This window comes from Vombatus ursinus, unplaced genomic scaffold (assembly GCF_900497805.2).
Source record: "Vombatus ursinus unplaced genomic scaffold, bare-nosed wombat genome assembly UNPS02010548.1, whole genome shotgun sequence".
Lineage (NCBI taxonomy): Eukaryota > Metazoa > Chordata > Mammalia > Diprotodontia > Vombatidae > Vombatus > Vombatus ursinus.
This window is the reverse complement of record NW_020950326.1, coordinates 1,459,640-1,479,524: the sequence shown is the minus strand read 5'-3', so window position 1 is coordinate 1,479,524 and position 19,885 is coordinate 1,459,640. Positions and strand designations below refer to the sequence as shown.

Here is a 19,885-nt window from a genome sequence, read left to right as displayed (position 1 = left end):
ATCTATCTATCTATCTATCTATCTATCTATCTATCTATCTATCTATCCATCTATCCATCTATCCATCTATCCATCTATCCATCTATCCATCTATCTATCTATCTATCTATCTATCTATCTGTCTATCTATCTATCTATCTATCTACCTATCTATCCATCTATCCATCTATCTATCCATATATCCATATATATATATACATATATATATATACATACCTATAATTTTTTCCCTCCAACTAACGTAATTCTGACAAAGGTCTCATGAGTTACAAATATCATCTTTCCATGCAGGAATGTGAACAGTTCAACCTTAATAGGTCTCTTATGATTTCTCTTTCCTGTTTACCTCTTCATGTTCCACTTGAGTCTTGTATTTGAAAGTCAAATTTTCTATTCAGCTCTGGTCTTTTCATCAAGAATGCTTGAAAGTCCTCTATTTCACTGAATGACTATTTTTTTCCCTTGCAGGATTATACTCAGCTTTGCTGAGTAGGTGATTCTTGGTTGTAATCCTATCTCCTTTGCCCTCCAGAATATTATATTCCATGCCCTGCAGTCCCTTAATATAGAAGCAGCTAAACCTTGTGTCATCCTGATTGTGTTTCCACGATACTTGAATTGTTTCTTTCTGGCTGCTTGTAATATTTTCTCCTTGACCTGGGAACTCTGGAATTTGGCTACAATATTCCTAGGAGTTTTCCTCTGGGGATCTCTTTCTGGAGGAGATCAGTGGATTCTTCCAATTTCTATTTTGCCCTCTGGTTCTAAAATATCAGGGCAGTTTTCCTTGATCATTTCCTGAAAGATGATGTCTAGGGTCTTTTTTTGATCATGGCTTTCAGATAGCCCAATAATTTTTAAATTCTCTCTTCTGGATCTATTTTCCAGGTCAGTTGTTTTTCCAATGATATATTTCACATTGTTTTCTAATTTTTCATTCTTTTGGATTTGTTTTACAGTGTCTTGATTTCTCATAAAGTCGCTAGCTTCCAATTACTCCATTCTAATTTTTAAGGAAGTATTTTCTTCAGTAATCTTTTGGACTTCCTTTTCCATTTGTCCAATTTTGCTCTTTAGGGCATTCTTTTCTTCATTGGACCTCTTTTGCCATTTGGGTTAGGCTATTTTTTAAGGTGTTATTTTCTTCAGTATTTTTTTGGGTCTCCTTTAACAAGCTGTTAACTTGCTTTTCATGATTTTTCTTGCATCACTCTCATTTCTCTTCCCAGTTTTTCCTCTACTTTTCTTAGTTGCTTCTCAAAATCCCTTTTGAGCTCTTCCAAGGCCTGGGACTGATTCCCATTTTTCTTGCAGACTTTGGATGTAGGAGCTTTGACTTTGTTTTCTTCTTCTGGTTATATATTTTGACCTTCTTTGTCACCAAAGTAAGATAATATAGTCTGACTCTTTTTGCACTGCTTGCTCATGATCCCAACCAATTACTTGGGTTTTAAACTCTTTGTTAAGGTAAGAGTCTGTTTCCAATGTGGAGACTGTACTGTCCCAAGCTTTGGGGATTTGTACAACTGTTTTCAGAGATACTTCTAGGGACCTGAAAAGTGTCAGCTCTTCCAAGGTGCTATGATAAGGGGCGAGGTGTTTCCTCTCCACCGCCACAACAAGCTCCACCATGCCAGGGCTCCTCCTCGCCCCAGGACCGCCCCTCAGAACTGTGACCCAGATCCAAGCACAGGTAAAGCAAGAGATTCCTGCCTCAGCCTTGCCAAAGGGATCCTTGCAATCCCCCTCTGATCAGCCACTGGATTCCCCTCAGTCTGTGGGCCAGAAGCTCAGAAGCCAGCCGCTGCCCTTGGGGTGGCTGAGATCTAGCTTCTTCTCTCACTGCAGTAACAGACTTTTCCCATTGACCTTCTAAGTTGTCTTTGGTGTTTGTGGGTTGACAAGTCTGGAAACTGCCACAGCTGCCCGCGATTCAGTCCTCTGAGGCCTGCCCCAGGGTTGCTGCGACCTGCATGGCCACGCCAAACTGCGCTCCTCTCCCTGCCGGGCGCGATATACCTCTCTGATCAGCCATCCAGGTTGTCTTGGGCTGGAAATTTGTTTTACTCTGATTTTTTGTGGGTTCTGCTGCTTTAGAATTTGTTTAGAGACATTTTTTGTAGGTATTTGGAGGGGTTTGGGGGAGAGCTCTAGCAAGTCACTGCTTTCCCTCCGCCATCTTGGCTCTACCCCTGTTTCCTTTTTCTTTGAAGTTCTTTCTGCTAATGGCTCACATGAATTAAAATGCTAAATTTAACTACTATTTCTCTAGGAGTTTGTAGCCTTAGATATTTTTCTGAAGGTGATTTTTCTATTCTTTCAATTGGAATTTCATTTCCAAATTCTAAAGTTCTGAGCAATTTTCTTCTATTGTTTATTTCATTATGGTATTATTTTTTTTTTTGTCCTGTAATGTTCTTCTGGGAGACCTGTAATCCTTAGGTTGGCTTTACATTTTCTATTTTTGATATCCTTATGTTTTGCTTACATATTGAAGATATTTTCTTTCAATGGTCTTGCTGTTTTTAATTTCTGTTCTTTTATATTGTCTTTTGATTCTATATATTTGCATTCTCAGTCTCTTCTTTTTTCATTTCTTTGATGACGGTTGCCATTGAACATCCAATTTTTTTCTATTCTCCTCATTAATTTTGCTGTATAGGACATAAATTATGTTCTCATAATTCTAATTTCTCCTTTAAACCACTCAAGAGCAGCAGGTTGTGCTTTTGAGCTTTCCTTAACTTCTATAAGGTCCTCTGTCTCTTCAAGTACTGGATCATTTTCCTTCATTTCACAGTATTTGTTCATAAATGCCTGAACTTCTTTAGATCTGAAGTTTGCATTTTCTTCAGTTGTTACTGTTTTTCCTGTTGATTTATCTGCTTATGTTCAAGGTCTTTGAGTTTGCTTCTTCTTAGAGTCTTTGGTACTTTTAGTCTTTGTCTATCCTACCCACCATCTCTTATTGTTTTTATCACTCAATTCTGATTCCCTTTCCTTTGATAAAGTTTTTCTTGGGAGCTGGATTCTTCTACACCAGAGAATTCACAGATCACTAATCTACATTCCTACATCAACTGATTTCTGGATAGTTTCATAAGTACAAAAACTGGCCCCACCTGAATTATGTACTCTTCCCTCCAGCCTGGTGAAATGTGTGGTTGCATGTGTGCTCATATTAAAAATTTATTTTATTATGCAACTTGTTAATTTCTTCTACCATATTTGTGTCATGATTATGATTGTTGATATTATGAGGGGTGGAGGATGAACAAGTTTGAAATGCAGTCAATGACATTATTGTAGAGATTGAATAAGAACCTGACAAACTTTTCCTTAATTTTTTAATGTGATGTTAATTATATTTCTCTTTGCTAAATCAAAAAGAGTTATCTAAATGACAATATACATGGAGGTATAGAAACCTACTTTTTTTTTGTTTTGTTTCTGTCAATTATTTGAAACCACTTGGGAATTCTGAGTATTCACAACCCCCTAAATATGAATATGTTTTAGAAAGAAACTGACTGAATGGTTTAACAATAGTAGGGATGTAAAACACTGATCAAAGAAAGGAGGAAGAAATCAAATAAAAGTTTGGCTATTAAAAAGGATGAAACAGAAATAAAACATATTTTTCTTCACATATTGCAGAACCATATCTGAGACTAAAAAGATAACCCTTTCTGTCCCTAGTTTTATAAACATCCTTTCAGTAGAAAACTGCAAGTTCTCTACTTAGTTTGTTTTTTACATATTTGCATGCACATGGTATCCCCATTAGATTGTTAGGTCCTTGAAAGATGGGACTACCTTTTGTTTTTCCTCATATCTCCAACATTTAGCAATGTACCTGGTGCATGATAGGTGCTTAATAAATGCTTATTGACTGAACAACTGAATGCAAGCCACTGGAAATATCATCCAAGATTAATCATGTTTAATTAGAAAACACCGGTGGCTTGTTAGACTATTAGTTTCCCTCACATCACTTTTATTCCCTCCCATCAATGACTTTGACAGTGATTATTTTATTTTCTGAGCACCATATTGTAAAACACAACTTTTCTTGACCCTAATGTAATACAGTTGATGCTTAAGTAGAATCTAGTACTAGGTAAGGCTTTCCTGCATGAATTGTAAAGAATGAATCTTCCTTCACAAATATAAAGCACATTAATCTTTGGTAGTATTAAAAAGCAATTAGCATTCATAACTACATTCAGTATTTTAAAATATAATTAGTGAGAACATGGATTTTTTACAGTATTTTCAAATATATTCTTCTATTATCTTTGAATAATTCTATTTGAGCTTGTCTGGAACAAGCCTGTGGTTCTGTATTCATAGACACAAGGTTTATTGGTCACATCACATGGTGACACAACAATTTCAAAAACCACTATGAAGATTGTGTTCAAAATAATTGGTAATGTCTAGCTACAAAGTTATAAGAAGAAAAGTGTTCCTGGGATGATAATGATGATGATGATGATGATGATGATGATGATGATGATGATGATGATACCTGTTTATACAGTGCTTACTCTGTGCCAGGTAATATACTAAGCTCTTTACAAGTATTTTATCATTTGATCCTCACAATTCTAGCAGAAAAATGTTATTATTATCCCCATTTTACAGATGAGGAAACTGAGGCAAACAGTGGTTGGCCAAGGTCAGACACCTAGTAAGTGTCTCAGGCCAGATTTGAACTCAGGTCTTCCCGACTCCAGGCATGGCACTCTATTTACTCTGACATTTAGTTATCATCTTGACTTGAACATAGTGATCAACTTCCATAAAAGTTACAGTCAAAATTATGGTTAAAATAATTTTGATTCTCCAGAGATCAATTCAATCTACCATAGAGGGAAATAATTAAGACACTGATTCATAGTCCCATCATCTCTCAATGTGAAAAAGATTCAAACTTGCTGACACAAGTCTTGTTACCTGACTTCATTACCTTTACTTTCTTTCATGTTACTTGTGCTTATAACCATGTGTGTGTTCCTGAGATTACATGTGACCAACCACATAGACACATGAAACACTGATGCATACTGACATGCATACACACAGTTTATTTCACTGTTGAACAATTTACTTTTGCAGACTCTTTGTATTATTCAGACTAGTAGTTATTTCCAAATTAATGATAGTTTCATAAGTACAAAGCAGTTAAAACTAGGGAAACACTTTGCTAGTTGTCTCACTCCGAATATGCTTTTGTTTGAAATTGGGTTACTTTCCAGAGATAACAATGACAACTATCTAGATATCACTAATGTGCTTCAATGGCAAAAACTTTCCTTTGCACAGCTCGTCTAAAAAGGGGGCAGGTATAGACCCTAATATGCTACTCTGTTAGAATGCTAAATCAAATGAATGACATAAGACAATTTTAGTATAATTAATTAAATTAGTGTAATTAAATTAGTTTACTTAATAATTAAAGGGGATTGTTTTCACTTTATGTTTGACAGCCATACCCACTATTATTAGCATTAACAAAGGGAGTTTTTAGTTAACTCATCAATAGATGTTAGCAATACTAATGAAAGAAAACTACTAAAGAGAATCAATCAAGGGATTAATAAATTTTATTTTTCTCTTAGGCTTAATAATAATAATAATACATTTTATTGACAATTGCTATCATATAGCTAATATGTCTTGGTAAATACTTTATCATCCTGATGACACACACTTATTGAAAATATTTTAATTTCTCTTTATATTTAATGTGGCCCACAAGGTTATTATAAAATTTTTCATTGCTTCCTTGCAACCAATTAAATATCAATATTAATGGTCTAGCAATGACTGAAGAAAATAATTCAATTTGTTTAAAGTTATGCTCTGATAAAACTTAGCAAGAAACTTGTCTTAAAAATTCTTAGTTAAGAGCCATCTCTTAACCAAGAGTACACTCAAATACACAGCTGCCATTGAACTAGATATTCTGAATTGGGTGGAAGTGCCACTGGAATTGGTTTGCACTTTCCAAGGATTAGTGCTTGATTTAGTATCCCTTTTTAAACACTTCAGGTTGCAGGTGTTGCTAGCTGAGGTTTAATAGCTGCACTCTCTAAAAAACAACTTAGAAGAAGTAAGTTCTCACTGTTTAGGGAGTTCATGTTGAGGAATATACATGAAACATTTGATAAATGTGTTTCCATAGCAATTAACAATTATGAATAGCATCAATGTGAAAAGAAAGAGAATACAAAGGAATTTATAAGTAAAAGGAAAGAAAGAAAATTAAATATGAAAGTAAAGTATAGGAGTATAAGCTAAAGAACACTCAAAACAAAACAAAACAGAACATCATGACAGAAGGTGGGAAGCATTGTTCCCAAACAGGTTTAAGATGATGGGATGATAATCACAGAAGAGTTTTTCAAGGCATTGTAGGAATAAAAAATAATCAACGTTGGGAAAACTATATTAGTAATAGTAAGATTTTCCTGACCACTATAACTTTTTAGTTATATACTCTCATAATTTTTGGGCTACTTAATAAAGCCCTTCAAGTGACTAATGATTTCATCAGGGTGGAAGCTCCTTCCAGTCATGCAGATTGGAACCCCTTGATTTCTTAGTAGTGGTGTTATATTTTATCGTGATGGGAAAAAAATCACTACTTATGAGCCTCCTTAAATGAGTGAGGATGATCTTCAGAAAAGAAATCTTACCAGATTTATACCAAAAATGTTCAGTGGTTGGGCAATAAAAAATATGGATTTTTTATATTAACAATATTAAATTTCAATATTTGGCTAACATATACATATATTTTCTTATTTGAAGTAGATTAGTTACTCTAAGAAACCAGATAAGAAAATATTCCCTTCAATAATGATACTTTGTATAGTAGATCTTACCTGTTTCAATAGCTGTTTATTATCATTAACTTTTTCAGTTTTGCTTGTCATTAAATTTTACTTTTACCTTAAATTACTTCAATGTTAAAATGTCATGACAGGTTGCTGTGGTCTCTGAAGACCAAGTTTTAAATATGGTGGCAATTATCACAGGATTAGGAACAAACCTGCCATCCATTCATTAGGGTATGCCTAAATAGCCTTGGTATATTTAAGTATCAATAATAAACAAGGAGCAAGAGCTACTCTGGAAAATATGGGTAAGAACTGATATAGATTAAAGCATAACTAGGAGAAAAAATACAGAATTAGTATAACATTATAAATGAAAGCAACATTTAACAGCAGATAATTCTGAAATTCTAAAAAAAATATTTCAGTAAAAGAGAATACATGATGAAATTCTCCTCCCTATTCTCAATAGCTGTGGAGAACTAGAGATATGAAAAGTTAAAAACAAAATCTCACAAAATTGTTTCATTGCTTTTCATTGTTATAAAAGAGGATTGAATGTGTGATGGTATGTGTGCCAGGAGAGAAGGGAAAAGACTTTGGTGTCAAAACAAAATGTTATAAAAATATTATCATGACATTAATTATAATGATGATATAGATAAATTCAAACATAAAAAATTACTAGAGGGGAGATTACAATAATTTTATCCAAAATTCCATAAAGATGTTAACACCTAGCAAGGATATTATAGGAAATAAACATCAAGGAAGTTTCACTTAGCCTTGAGTCTTTGTTAATGGATAGAATTTTTTTTCCCATTCTTGCAAAAGACTAGCAGAACATACAACATACTACTTAGAGGTTTCCTTATCTTACACTGCCAACTTTTCACCTGCCATACTTAAATGAAGTGTTATCATTGAGGCATGAAAATTATCATTATCTCAAGAGTTCTTGAAACTGAAACCAATGACACATAAATAAGTAAAGTAATTATCTATTACTTACAAAAGTTGTGTTTTCCAATAATAATGTGGTGACATTTGTTTCTACATTCAGTTTAATGACATGTCCATTCCCGTTTTTATACACCACATCTGAATCTGCAACAACAAAGACATTAACATTTGACAATGACATTGACTAGTTAATATAATAACTGTGAAGGAAAAACTGTGCATATTAAACAGACTTATTTGAATGGCATTGTTACCCTCTGATAACCTGAACAAATTCTGGTCCTTGGATCACATTAATCCCCTTGAATGGTTGTGAAACAATGCAAACATAATAATTATTATGAAGTGAATAACAGGGTTACTTAGAGGTCCACTCAGATTCCTGGTAGAACAAATGAGAATATGTTAAAAGAAAGATTATGGGGCCAGAGAGAAAGAGTTCTGCTGCCCACTGTGTGAGAGAGGAAGATGAAGAATGGTATCCTTTGTCTCTAAGAGTTTCTGACTATACTATTAGTTTTGAGTTGCCAGTAGTGTTTTCCTTAGGAAATAATTAGAGATCAGTTTGGAAAGAGGAAATATGACTCCCTTCTGCTTTGTACATGTTGAGTTTGAAGTGCCAAAGTTACTTCTAGAAGAAGGCATGTCCAGCAAATAATTCAACATATCTTACCATATCTCTGGGGAACACCCATCCTATGAAGAGTTTGGGAGTCAATCATTATGTAATGGCAGTAATTGAAAACAAGATAGCTGATGAGATTGCTAATCATTGTGCCTTATAAATATAACCCAAAGAATAGCTTAACTAGGCCTCCCAACTTGTTAATTCTGCCCATATCAACTCTACTCTGAGTGGAAAATATGAATTGTTGTTGTTGGGTTTTTCTTAGGCATATTGCTGAAAGTGCACTGTTTTTAAAATATATGGACCTAACAAATTTTACTGTTTTTTTAGGCAATTGGGGTTAAGTGACTTGCCCAGGGTCATGTATCTAGTGAGTGTCAAGTGTTTGGTCTGAGGTCGGATTTGAACTCAGGTCCTCCTGACTTCAAGGCCAGTGCTCTATCCACTGCTCCACTCAGTTTCCCCAAGGTTTTACTATTTTAAAAAAATGGTTTGAGGCTTCGTTGTTGTTCAATTGTTCAGTGGTGTCCAACTCTTCATGACCACATGGACCATACTGTCCATGGAGTTTTCTTGGCAAAGATACTGGAGTCATTTGCTATTTCCTTTTCCAGTGTATTAAGGCAAACAGGTTAAATGACTTGCCCAGGATCACACAGGCACTAAGTATCTGAAGCTGGTCCAGGTCCAGTTCTCTATCCACTGAGCCACCTAGTGGAGTGATTTGCCCTTTCCTTTTCCGGTGTATTAAGGCAAACAGGGGTTAAGTGACTTGCTCAAGGTCACATAGGTAGTAGGTTTTTGAGGTTGGATTGAACTCAGGTCTTTCTGACTCTAGGCCCAACACTCCTATCCACTGAGCCACGTAGTTTACCACTCAATAATATATCATCCTTTAGAAAGTAATTGATTATTTGTGAATGGATATTTTCTGAGCTAAATTCTTTCTAAGTAATAGGGAAACATATAAACTAAAGACAAGTAAGCTATGACAGAACCCCACCCCCACCCCCACAAAAAAATAAATAAGCACATTGAACTTAAACCAGAATCTTTTGTCAGGTGAAGGAAAAGTCATTCTAAGGTGCACTTGAGTCTTTAAAGTACTCAGAACTTTTCCAAGTTGATGATGATTTGACTCTATGGTCTTAAAAATATTTTACACTTTGTTAGAACATTGATTCTTCCCTAATTTTTTTTTGCTGATGCAGATTGTTATTGCTTTTCATCTTTTCTTATCATCAACATCTTTCTCCTATATTTCTGTCTAGCTTGACAATTTGATTCTAATTTCCTGTGTTGCTAAACTCACTTTTCATTTGCTGTTTCTGATTCCTATATATCCACTCAAAAAATGGTGACCTGACGTCTACCTCTTTTTGCTTAATTTTTTGATGTTCTTGTCCTTGGACCCTATCTCTCCTTTGATCAAACTATTATAAACAATTTTATAAAAAAGACGATGTTCTATTGTCAGATCACTCTTAAGCACTAACCTAAATCAAGAAGTGGAAAGGACTGTGACCTTTCTACCTTTTAGACAGAAAAGGTACAGAGTTATTTTCATAGAGAACTAATTTCAATAAAGATTATTGATCTGTGCCTTCTTGAAGGGGGATGTTTAGAAGACTATTGATGATTCCTTCTCAGAGAGATAGGTTACTTTATCACCTCTATATTCATACTTCTAAGGATTAAACTGACTACACAATACAACACTAAGTGGATGAAGATAGAATAATTAAATAGGTATGGGAAAGGCTAAAAATCACATTCTTTCTCCAGTAATCCAAATTAGCTACAAACCTAAAAAAATATAAGTCTAGTAAGCCCCAGATGATTCTAGATGTTTAACTTTTTTCCCTAGTTACTTGTAAGATCAATTTTTAATATTCATTTTTAAAACTTTGAGTTCCAAAATCCCTCCCTCTCTTCCTCCTCATCCCTCTCCTATTGAGAAGTCAAGCAATTCATATAGATTATATGTGTGTAGTCATGCAAAATACTTCCATAACAGTCACATTGTGAAAGAAAACATAAACAAAAAAACCCTCAAGAAAAATAAAGTAAAAAAAAAATATGCTTCAATCTGTATTTCGACACCATCAGTTCTTTCTCTGGGGATGGATAGCATTTTTCATCATAAGTCCTGCAGAGTTGTCTTGGATCATTGTATTGCTGTGAATGACTAAGTTAGTTCATGCAAAGAAGGTTCTTCTGAGAGCATCCTGCTCATCATTTCTTATGGTCCAATAGTATTCCATCACCATCACATCCACTACTTGTTCAACCATTCCCCAATTGATGGGCAATCTCTCAGTATCTAACTCTTTGCTCCTAGGGAAGAACTGCTATAAATACTTTTGGACATATAGGTCTTCTTCCTTTTTTTAATTTATTTTAGGATACAGATCTACTATTGGTATTGCTAGGTCAAAGGATTTGCATGGTTTTATAGCCCTTTGGGCATATAGCCCTTTGGTCAAATTGTCTGGTTGAGTGATTGAATCAGTTCGAAACTCCACCAACAAAGCATTAATGTCTCACCTTTCCCACATGCTCTCCCATATATGTACTTTACTACTTCTGTCTTATTACCCAGGTAGTACCTATAAATTATCTCAATTTGTATTTTTTAATACAATGCTGAGTTATAGTATTCCTTCATATGGCTGTAGATAGCTTTGATTACTTCATCTGAAAACTGATCATATCTTTTTATCATTTATCAATTAGGGAATGGCTCTTATTTTTTTTTAAATAAATTTGACTCAGTTCTCTATATGTTTGAGAAGTGAGGACTTTATCAAAGAAACTTGCTTCAAAATTTTGTTTCACAGCTACTATTGTTAATTATATTTATCTCCATCCTATCCCTCCCTCATTTATTCTATTCTTTCCTTCCTTTCACCCTGTCCTTCCTCAAAGGTGTTTTGCTTCTGACCACCACATCCCCTGATCTGCTCTACCTTTTATCACACCCCCTATTCTTTCTCTTATCCCCTTACTCTTCTACTTTCCAGTAGGGTAAGATAGATATCTATAACCAATGCAAGTGTGTATATTATTCCCTCTTTGAGCCAATTCTGATGAGAGTAAGGTTCACTCACTTTCCCTTACCTCCCCCCTCTTTCCCTCCACTGTAAAAGCTTTTTATTGCTTCATTTATGTGAGATAATTTACTCCATTCTACCTCTCCTTTTCTCTTTCTCCTAGTACATTCCTCTCTCATCCTTTAATTTTATTTTTTAGATATCATCCTTTCACATTCAATTCACACCTATACCCTCTGTCTATACATTTTCCTTCTAACTACCCTAAAAATGGGAAAGGACTTATGAGTCAGAAATATCATCTTCCCACATAGGAATGCAAAGAGTTTAAGTTTATTAAAGTGCCTTATGATTTCCCTTTCCTGTTTACCTTTCTATGCTTATCTTGATTCTTGTATTTGAAAGTCAAATTTTCTATTCAGCTTCGGTCTTTTCCTCTATCTCATTGAATATCCATTCCCCCACCCACCCCACAAGGATTATACTCAGATTTACTGGGTAGGTGATTCTTGTTTGTAATCCTAGATCCTTTGCCCTTCATAATATCATATTATAAATGCTCTGATCCTTGAATGTAGAAACTGCTAAATCTTGTGTTATCCTGACTGTGGCTCCATTGTACTTGAGTTGTTTCTCTCTGGCTGCTTCCAATATTTTCTCCTTGACCTGGCAACTCTGGAATATGAATATAATATTACTGGCCATTTTTATTTTGGGATCTTGTTCAGGAGGTGATTGGTGGATTCTCTCAATTTCTATTTTATGCTCTGGTTCTAAAATATTAGACAGTTTTCCTTGAAAATTTCTTGAAAGATGATATCTAGGTTCATTTTAGAACATGGCTTTCAGACAGTCCACTAATTTGTAAATTATCTTTCCTGGATTTATTTTCCAGATCAGTTGGTTTTCCAATAAGATATTTCACATTGTCTTCTATTTTTTTCATTGTTTTGGTTTTGTTTTACTGTTTCTTGATTTCTCAAAAAGTCATTAGTTTCCTTTTGCTCCATTCTAATTTTTAAGTAATTGTTTTTAGTGAGCTTTTGGACCTCCCTTTCCATTTGGCTAATTCTGCTTTTTAAGGCATTCTTCTTGTCATTGCCTTTTTGGAACTCTTTTACTGTTTGGCCTACTTTGTTTTTTAAGATGTTATTTTCTTCAGTACTTTTTGGGTCTCCTTTACCAATGTGTTGACTCATTTTTCATTATTTTCTTGCATCACTCTCATTTCTCTTCCCAATTTTTCCTCTACCTCTCTTACGTGGTTTTCAAAATCCTTTTTGAGCTCTTCCATGGCCTGAGATTCATATTTTTCTTGGAAGCTTTGGATGTAGGAGCTTTGAATTTGTTGTCTTCTTCTGAGTGTGTGTTTTGATCTTCCTTATCACCATAATAACTTTCTATAGTCAGAGTTTTTTTCCCCATTGTTTGTTCATTTTCCCAGCCTGTTAGTTGGCTTTTAGCTCTTTGTTAAAATAGGGCTCTGCTTTCAGGGTGGAGGGCCCACTATCCCAAGATTCAGGTGTTTAGTGTAACTCTTTTCAGAGATAATTCTAGGGTCCTGTAAATTTTCAGTCTTACCTAAGGAGAGGTATTTACTATTCTCCTGGCTGGCATTCTGGTCTCTGAGCAAGTACAAGCACCCTTTTCTACCCTGGAACTATGAGGAGGGTCCCATCTCCGCTGTGATTACAAGCTCTGCCATGCTAATGCTTTCCTTTGCCCTGGGACTGCCACCCAGGACTGTGACATGGATACAAATATGGGCAAAGCAACAGAGTCCTGCCTTAGCTAACAAAGAGACCCTTGTAATCTCCTTATGGTCAGTTGTTTGACCCCCTTGCCATCTGTGGGCTGAGAGCTCCAGAAGCAGGTGTGGCTGCTGCTGCTGATTCAGTCACTTCTAAGGCCTGCTCCTGCTTTGCTGGGGCCTGGTCTGTGTTGTTCCATCCTGGGCTGGATTGTGCTTATCTATTACTCTAGTGTAACAGACCTTTCCTGCTGACATTCCAAGTTGCCTTTGGCTGGAAATTTGTTTCACTTCATCTTTTTGTGAGTTCTACTGCTATAGAATTTGTTTAGAATCATTTTTTAAAGGTATTTGGAGGAGTTTGGGGGAGAGCTCAGGCAGATCTCTCCCTTTACTTAGCCATCTTGGCTCTGTTCTCTATACATTTAACTTTGAAAAGACGAGTCTATATGATCAACATTCTTCCCCCTAGACATGTTAGATTTGATTTAAAAGTGTCTTTATACTTTACTCACTAGGCCTCTAACATAAACTCTCACTGCTGCATTAGCTAACAAATGTGCAGTGTTTTTATTTATATTATTTAGCTTGTTACTGAATACTGAATGAAAATTTGTTGAAATAGTTAAATATTCTAATTTATATAGGTAACTCATTATCAGTTCCATTCTTATTCCATGCTTTCAATTATAATCTTCTGGGTCATATACTCCACATTTTATTTTTTTTTATTTATAATCACTAGAAGACCATGCCAGTTTCAGAATTCTTGCCATTGGGATAATAAATTACACTCTAAACTTTATGTCAAGCCTGTCAAGCTTATATTATACTCAGTATTAAGTAATGAAATCTGAGAGAATTAGATCAATGAATACAATATTTTAACAAAGGAAGACCATAGGATGTTTATTTATTCTATACTTTAGAAACTGTGCCTCATGTAGTTCCACATAGTATTTGAACACTATCCTCTGTCTTTTGGATCACTTAATGTTAATGAAATGATTTTTTTCTAGACACATATACTCTTCAAGCTCATTTTTTTTATCTAAGTTGGGATAATACTCTTTACAAATCCTTTTCACTGAATGACAAAAAGTATTTTCCATTTGTTACTTATTGGAAATTATTATTATTACCTTTGTTCCTAAATAATATGTCTTCATTAAGATTCAATTCACACACACACACACACACACACACACACACATACACAGAAGTTATTTATTTCAGGACAGGGATAGGTCATTTTGATATATGCATGCTTCCATTTTATACGGAGAATGTGGTAAGTAACTCCAGATTAATTTAAAGATTACTTTTTATGACAGTAGGATATTCTTCTCTTGATCTAGTACTAGAAAGGATCCATGTGCCTGTCTAGTCTGAGTATCTTTTTTTTTTTTTAATGGATTAGGAAATTAAGGTGTGAAAGGTGAATTAAATTGCCCAAGATCATACAAGTATTAAATAGTAAGACCAGAATTTGAGTCTAGGTCTCCTGATTCCAAATTCAATTCCCCTTCCTCTGCACCAAGCATTATTTATAAAGATATCATTTAAATCATATCAAAATGATCATTTAAAACACAACACCTCTAATTTCACACTGCTTCAAAAACATTTTGTAATCATTCTCAAAATTCCTCTCTTACATATGGATACTAAAAAAGAAAAAGTAACCTTGAAATGGCTTAATAGAACTATAAAGGGATGGAAATTTATAAATGAATTCCTTATTTTTTAAAACATCCTCAATCTGGAAGATCTAAAACAAGTTACATGAGAAATATATGAAATAAAATGGATTAGAAAAGAAGAGAAATGAGGTAACTTTATAAAATAATGAAGCTTTTATTATTCAGGCACATGAACAAATCAAGATAGATTGGTTTGGATTCAAGCATGACTAGTATTTTCTTCATTTAGAACATGTCCAGCCTGATATCCTCATAGTTGCTCATGAATGCCATACAAACACGAAAATTAATTTATGGCAACCTTCTTGTTAACTGCCTATCATATTCTTCTCCAACAGCTAATTTGAGCATTCTTTACTTCACAAGGTCCTCAGCTATATCCCTTATTCCTTGATTCTGAGTCCTGATCTTCCTATTCCACTAAGAATACTTAGGCCTTTTGATTTGAATGTCACATTCTTTCCTAACATTTCAGAATCTCTCTCCAACCATCCTCTCTTTCTTGCCTCTAATCTTAAAGGAACAAAAAAACCCAAAGAACAAAAAAAAATCTTCTACCTTTTAAGGTAAAACTCTCTACTTTTATTCTCAGTGCTGTCACCTATAGGTCACTCTAGGACATTGTCTCAATTGTTGTTTCTACCTCAAGCCTCTACAATGTATCCCATAGCTTAGAACAGTATTCCTTGAAGACGGCCAAGAAGAAGATAAGACCTAGCTGAATTGTTCAAACACAACTCTCCAAACAACCTTAAAATAATGCCTCAGATAAAATTTTGTAGTGACAGAAGCAACAAAGATCAGAAGGAGACATTTTTTCTAGCCTAAGACAATTTAGGAAATGTGTAGGAGCGGTCTGTAAAACTAAAGTGGGTTCAGGCCTGCGCTGTGGCAGAAGCCTTGGAAGTAGCTGCAAAAGCAACATCAACAACAGCAGCAGCAGCTTAAGGAGCTCTCAGCTCAAAGATGGTAAGGGGGTCATACAACTGGTCAGAAAGAGATTACCAGGGACCCTTTGCTGGCATTAGATACCGGTGGTACTGACTGGCAATTCTATTGACCATAGGTAGTTTGGGATAACAGTTCCATGACACAGAGGAGTGCTTGTGATCAGTCACAAGGTAGCAGGGAAACTACTTACAGTTTCTGGGCCAAGGGGAATACTACAACTAATGGATACAGGGGAGTCGGGGACAATTCCTAGGTAAAGACCAGAGTACAGAACAGGAGTGCAGTGGTCCTACCTGTCCCAGAATAACATCACCTTGGAAACACCAAAAACTTGCAAACCCCAGAACTAGCTCTGAAAATAGCATCACGAAAAATCCTAAAGTTTGTCACAGTACCTCCCCATCTCTAGGTGACCAGAGCCCAACTTTAACATAAAGGTCAAAATCAAGAAACAGATTGGAAAATGAGCAAACAACAAAAAAGAATGTTACCATAAAAAGCTAATACCATGGCAGAGAAGGCCAAGACAAAGATACAAACTCAGAAGAAAAAAATAACTGATTTGGAAAATTGGAAATTGAAAATTGGAAATTAAAAGAATCCACTGATCACTTCCTGAAAGAGATCTCAAAATGAAAACTCCCAGGAATATTTTAGACAAATTCCCAAATTTCTAGGTAAAAGAAAAAAAAAATGTTGCATACAGTCAGAAAGGAACAATTCAAAAATTGTGGAGTCATGGTGATTAATACAAAAGATTTAGCAGCTTCCACCTTAAAGAAGTAGAGGGCTTAGAATATGCTATTCTGGAAATCAAAAGATCTAGAATTACAACCAAGAATAACCTATCCAGCAAAACTGAGTATAGTTCCTCAGGGGGAAAATGGATATTTAATGAGATGGAGGGCTTTCAAGCATTCCTGATGAAAAGATCAGAGCTGAATAGAAAATCTGACATTCAAACTAAAGACTCAAGAGAAATATAAAAAAGGTAAACATGAAAGAGTAATCATAAGGTACTCAATAAAGTTAAATAGTTACATTCTTATATGGAAAGATGATACATGGAACTCCTAAGATCTTTATCATTATTAGGACACAGACATGCATAGACAGAATTCATGAGTGTGAGTCCATTATATTGGGATAATCTCCAAAAAAAAGGAGGGGTGAAAAAGAAAGATGCACAGGGAGAAAGGGGGAGCAGAGGTAGAATGAAGAAAATTTTCTCATGTGAAAGAGGTATACAAGGAAGAGCTTTTATAATGTAGGGGGAAATGGTGGGCAATGCTTGAATATTAGTCTAATTTAAATTGGTTCAAAGAGAGATGAATGTACACACAGACACACACACAGAGAGTTTGATATTAAAATCTACTTTCCCAATAGGGAAAATAGAAGGGGAAGGGAAGAAGTATTAAAGGAAGTAATAGTCAAAATCAAAATGGACTTTTATGGAGGGACTGAGTGAGAGAAGGATAAATGAAGAAAACGAGATGGAAGGAAATACAAAGGTAGTTATTATAACTGTGAATGTGAATGGGATAATCTAACCTGTAAAACACAAATAGCGGAATGAATTAGAAACTAGAACTCAACCATATGTAAGGGACACACATATCATAGAGAGAGACACACACCATTAAAGTAAACAGCTGGAGCAAAATCTACTATGCTTCAGATGAAGGACAAAAAGTAGATCTCAGACAAAACATATGAATGTGTGTGTGTGTGTGTGTGTGTGTGTGTGTGTATCTTGCTTTACTGACTGTTTACTTTGTCTCAAAATATATACAGATATGTCTCTATCTTGAGAACTTTTAGTTGATCCTAATAGCCACAGTGGTTATTTTTATGTTTATTTCTATAATATTTACTGACAAATTTATTGAAAATGTGGTTTATACTCATAGCCTCCTTTCCACAACATGTGTTCTTGTTAATTTGCCTCAGTTCCTTAAATTCAGACTCAAATACTCTAATAAAAATGCATTCCTTAAAACTACCACTGATGTCTGATTGCCACATCTAATGGGCTTTTCTCAAACCTTAGTAATCTAGATCATTTCATAGCATTTACCAATGTTGACTGAAATTATCTTCTCTTCTGTTCCCCATAGATTCATGAAAACATAGATCAACAGCTTGAAGCATCTTTGAGTTCATGTAGTCCAACACAAGAGTTGAGAGGAATTGAGATATAGAGAGGTTAATTGACTTCCCTTATGCTGCATGAGACAGAATTAAAACATAACTTCAATCTGGCACTCTTTTCTTTTTGGGGGGGGGAGGGGGGTTGGGGCTAGGCAGTTGAGGTTAAGTGATTTAACCAGAGTCACACAGCTAGTAAGTGTTATGTGTCTGAGGCTGGATTTGAACTCAGGTCCTCCTGATTCCAGGGTTGGTGCTCTATCCACTGTGACACCTAGCTGCACCGCACTCTTTTCCCTGTGCCATATCCAACTTGCTAAGAGGATAAAGTTCAGATTTCTTACACAGGTATTCAAGATCATCTACCATTTAACAACACATTCTTGTAACCTCATATTTTGTTACTTTCCCCAATCAAAATGGTCTACTTACTGTTTACCAAATGCCTCTTGATCTTTCCCACTTTCATGAAGTTGTTGTTATATAAACATGTTGTTTCACCAAAAGTGGAATGCGCTCTTTCACTTTTCATCAGATTTTGACACATATTCAATGCCAAGCTGAGGTATCTGAAGATATATTGAATAGAGTACTGAACCTGCAGCCAGAAGGACCTGAGTTCAAATTCAGCCTCAGACATTTCTAGCTGTGTTACTATGGGCAAGTTACTAAGCTTCTATTTGCCTGTTTCCTCAACTGTAAAGTAGGACAAAAATAGCATCTACTGCACAGGATTGTTGTGAGGATCAAATGTGATAATGTATTTGTAAAAAGTGCTTAACACAGTGCCTGGCACATTAAAGGTGCAATATAAATGCTTTGTTCCTATCTCTCCCTTCCCTTGCCGAGTTCAAGTCCTTCCTTCTCTGTAGAAGCCTTCCCTGATGACTCTAGTACATGGAGTACTCTCTGAAGAACATTCCACATATAGCATTCACTTGGTAATGATTACATGGTTCTTTTTGGTATCTCTTGCATTGTTGCTCTTTTCTGGTATTTAACAATTACTATATATTGCAATGCAATTTCTCACGTATTTATGTCATTTCCCTCCTTCATCAGACTGTAAGCCTTCTGAGAATAGCTACCTAATGCTTATTTATATTTACCAGAGTATCTAACATATAAAAGGCACTACAGAAATAGTTATTGCTTGATATTAGGCCATCATTATTTTTGACTGAAATCATGGGTCAAATCAATTGGTTTGGTGTATTTTTTGACTGAATAGACCAATAATTACTCATGGCACATGTTATGCATTTAATAAATATTTACTGATTAACCTATGTGAATAGTTTCATTGTTTTTGTTTGTTTGTTTGTTTGTTTGTTTGTTTTTTGGTGAGGCAATTGGGGTTAAGTGACTTGCCCAGGGTCATACAGCTAGTAAATGTTAAGTATCTGAGGCTGGATTTGAACTCAGGTCCTCTTGACTACAAGACCAGAGCTCTATTGACTGAGTCACCTAGGTGCCCCAATAGTTTATACAAAATTGAATTTAACTAATCAAATATCTTCTGAGAATAATACATTGCACTAAATACTGTGAAAGAATTAAAAATGGATAAGGCATGATCCTTACCTTCATCTTCTTCATAACATTTTATATGAATGCAAACAACAGAATACTACAGTATCTGAAGGATGAAATTTTGAAGACCAAAGGCAATGGAAAAATGTGTGATGGATGTTAATGGTCTAAGACATATTACTAATGAAGAATTGTTCACCAGAAATGGCATAAAATATGCAGCAATAGAGTGTTAATTATTGGTAGGCATATATTGTCAAATACTTAAAGCACCATCTATTACTGCATTTTTCTGGTTCTTCATTTTG

The 19,885-nt window shown here is 35.1% G+C and overlaps 1 protein-coding gene across 1 annotated transcript in view; it reads right to left on the bottom strand.

Annotated features, from left to right (window-relative positions):
* DPP10 (dipeptidyl peptidase like 10) overlaps nt 1-19,885 on the bottom strand; it is a 934,204-nt gene that overhangs the window by 441,621 nt on the left and 472,698 nt on the right. The window contains exon 4 of the mRNA XM_027854721.1: nt 7,858-7,952. Within this exon, the coding sequence (XP_027710522.1) occupies nt 7,858-7,952 (95 nt within the window). The remainder of the gene's footprint in view (nt 1-7,857; nt 7,953-19,885) is intronic.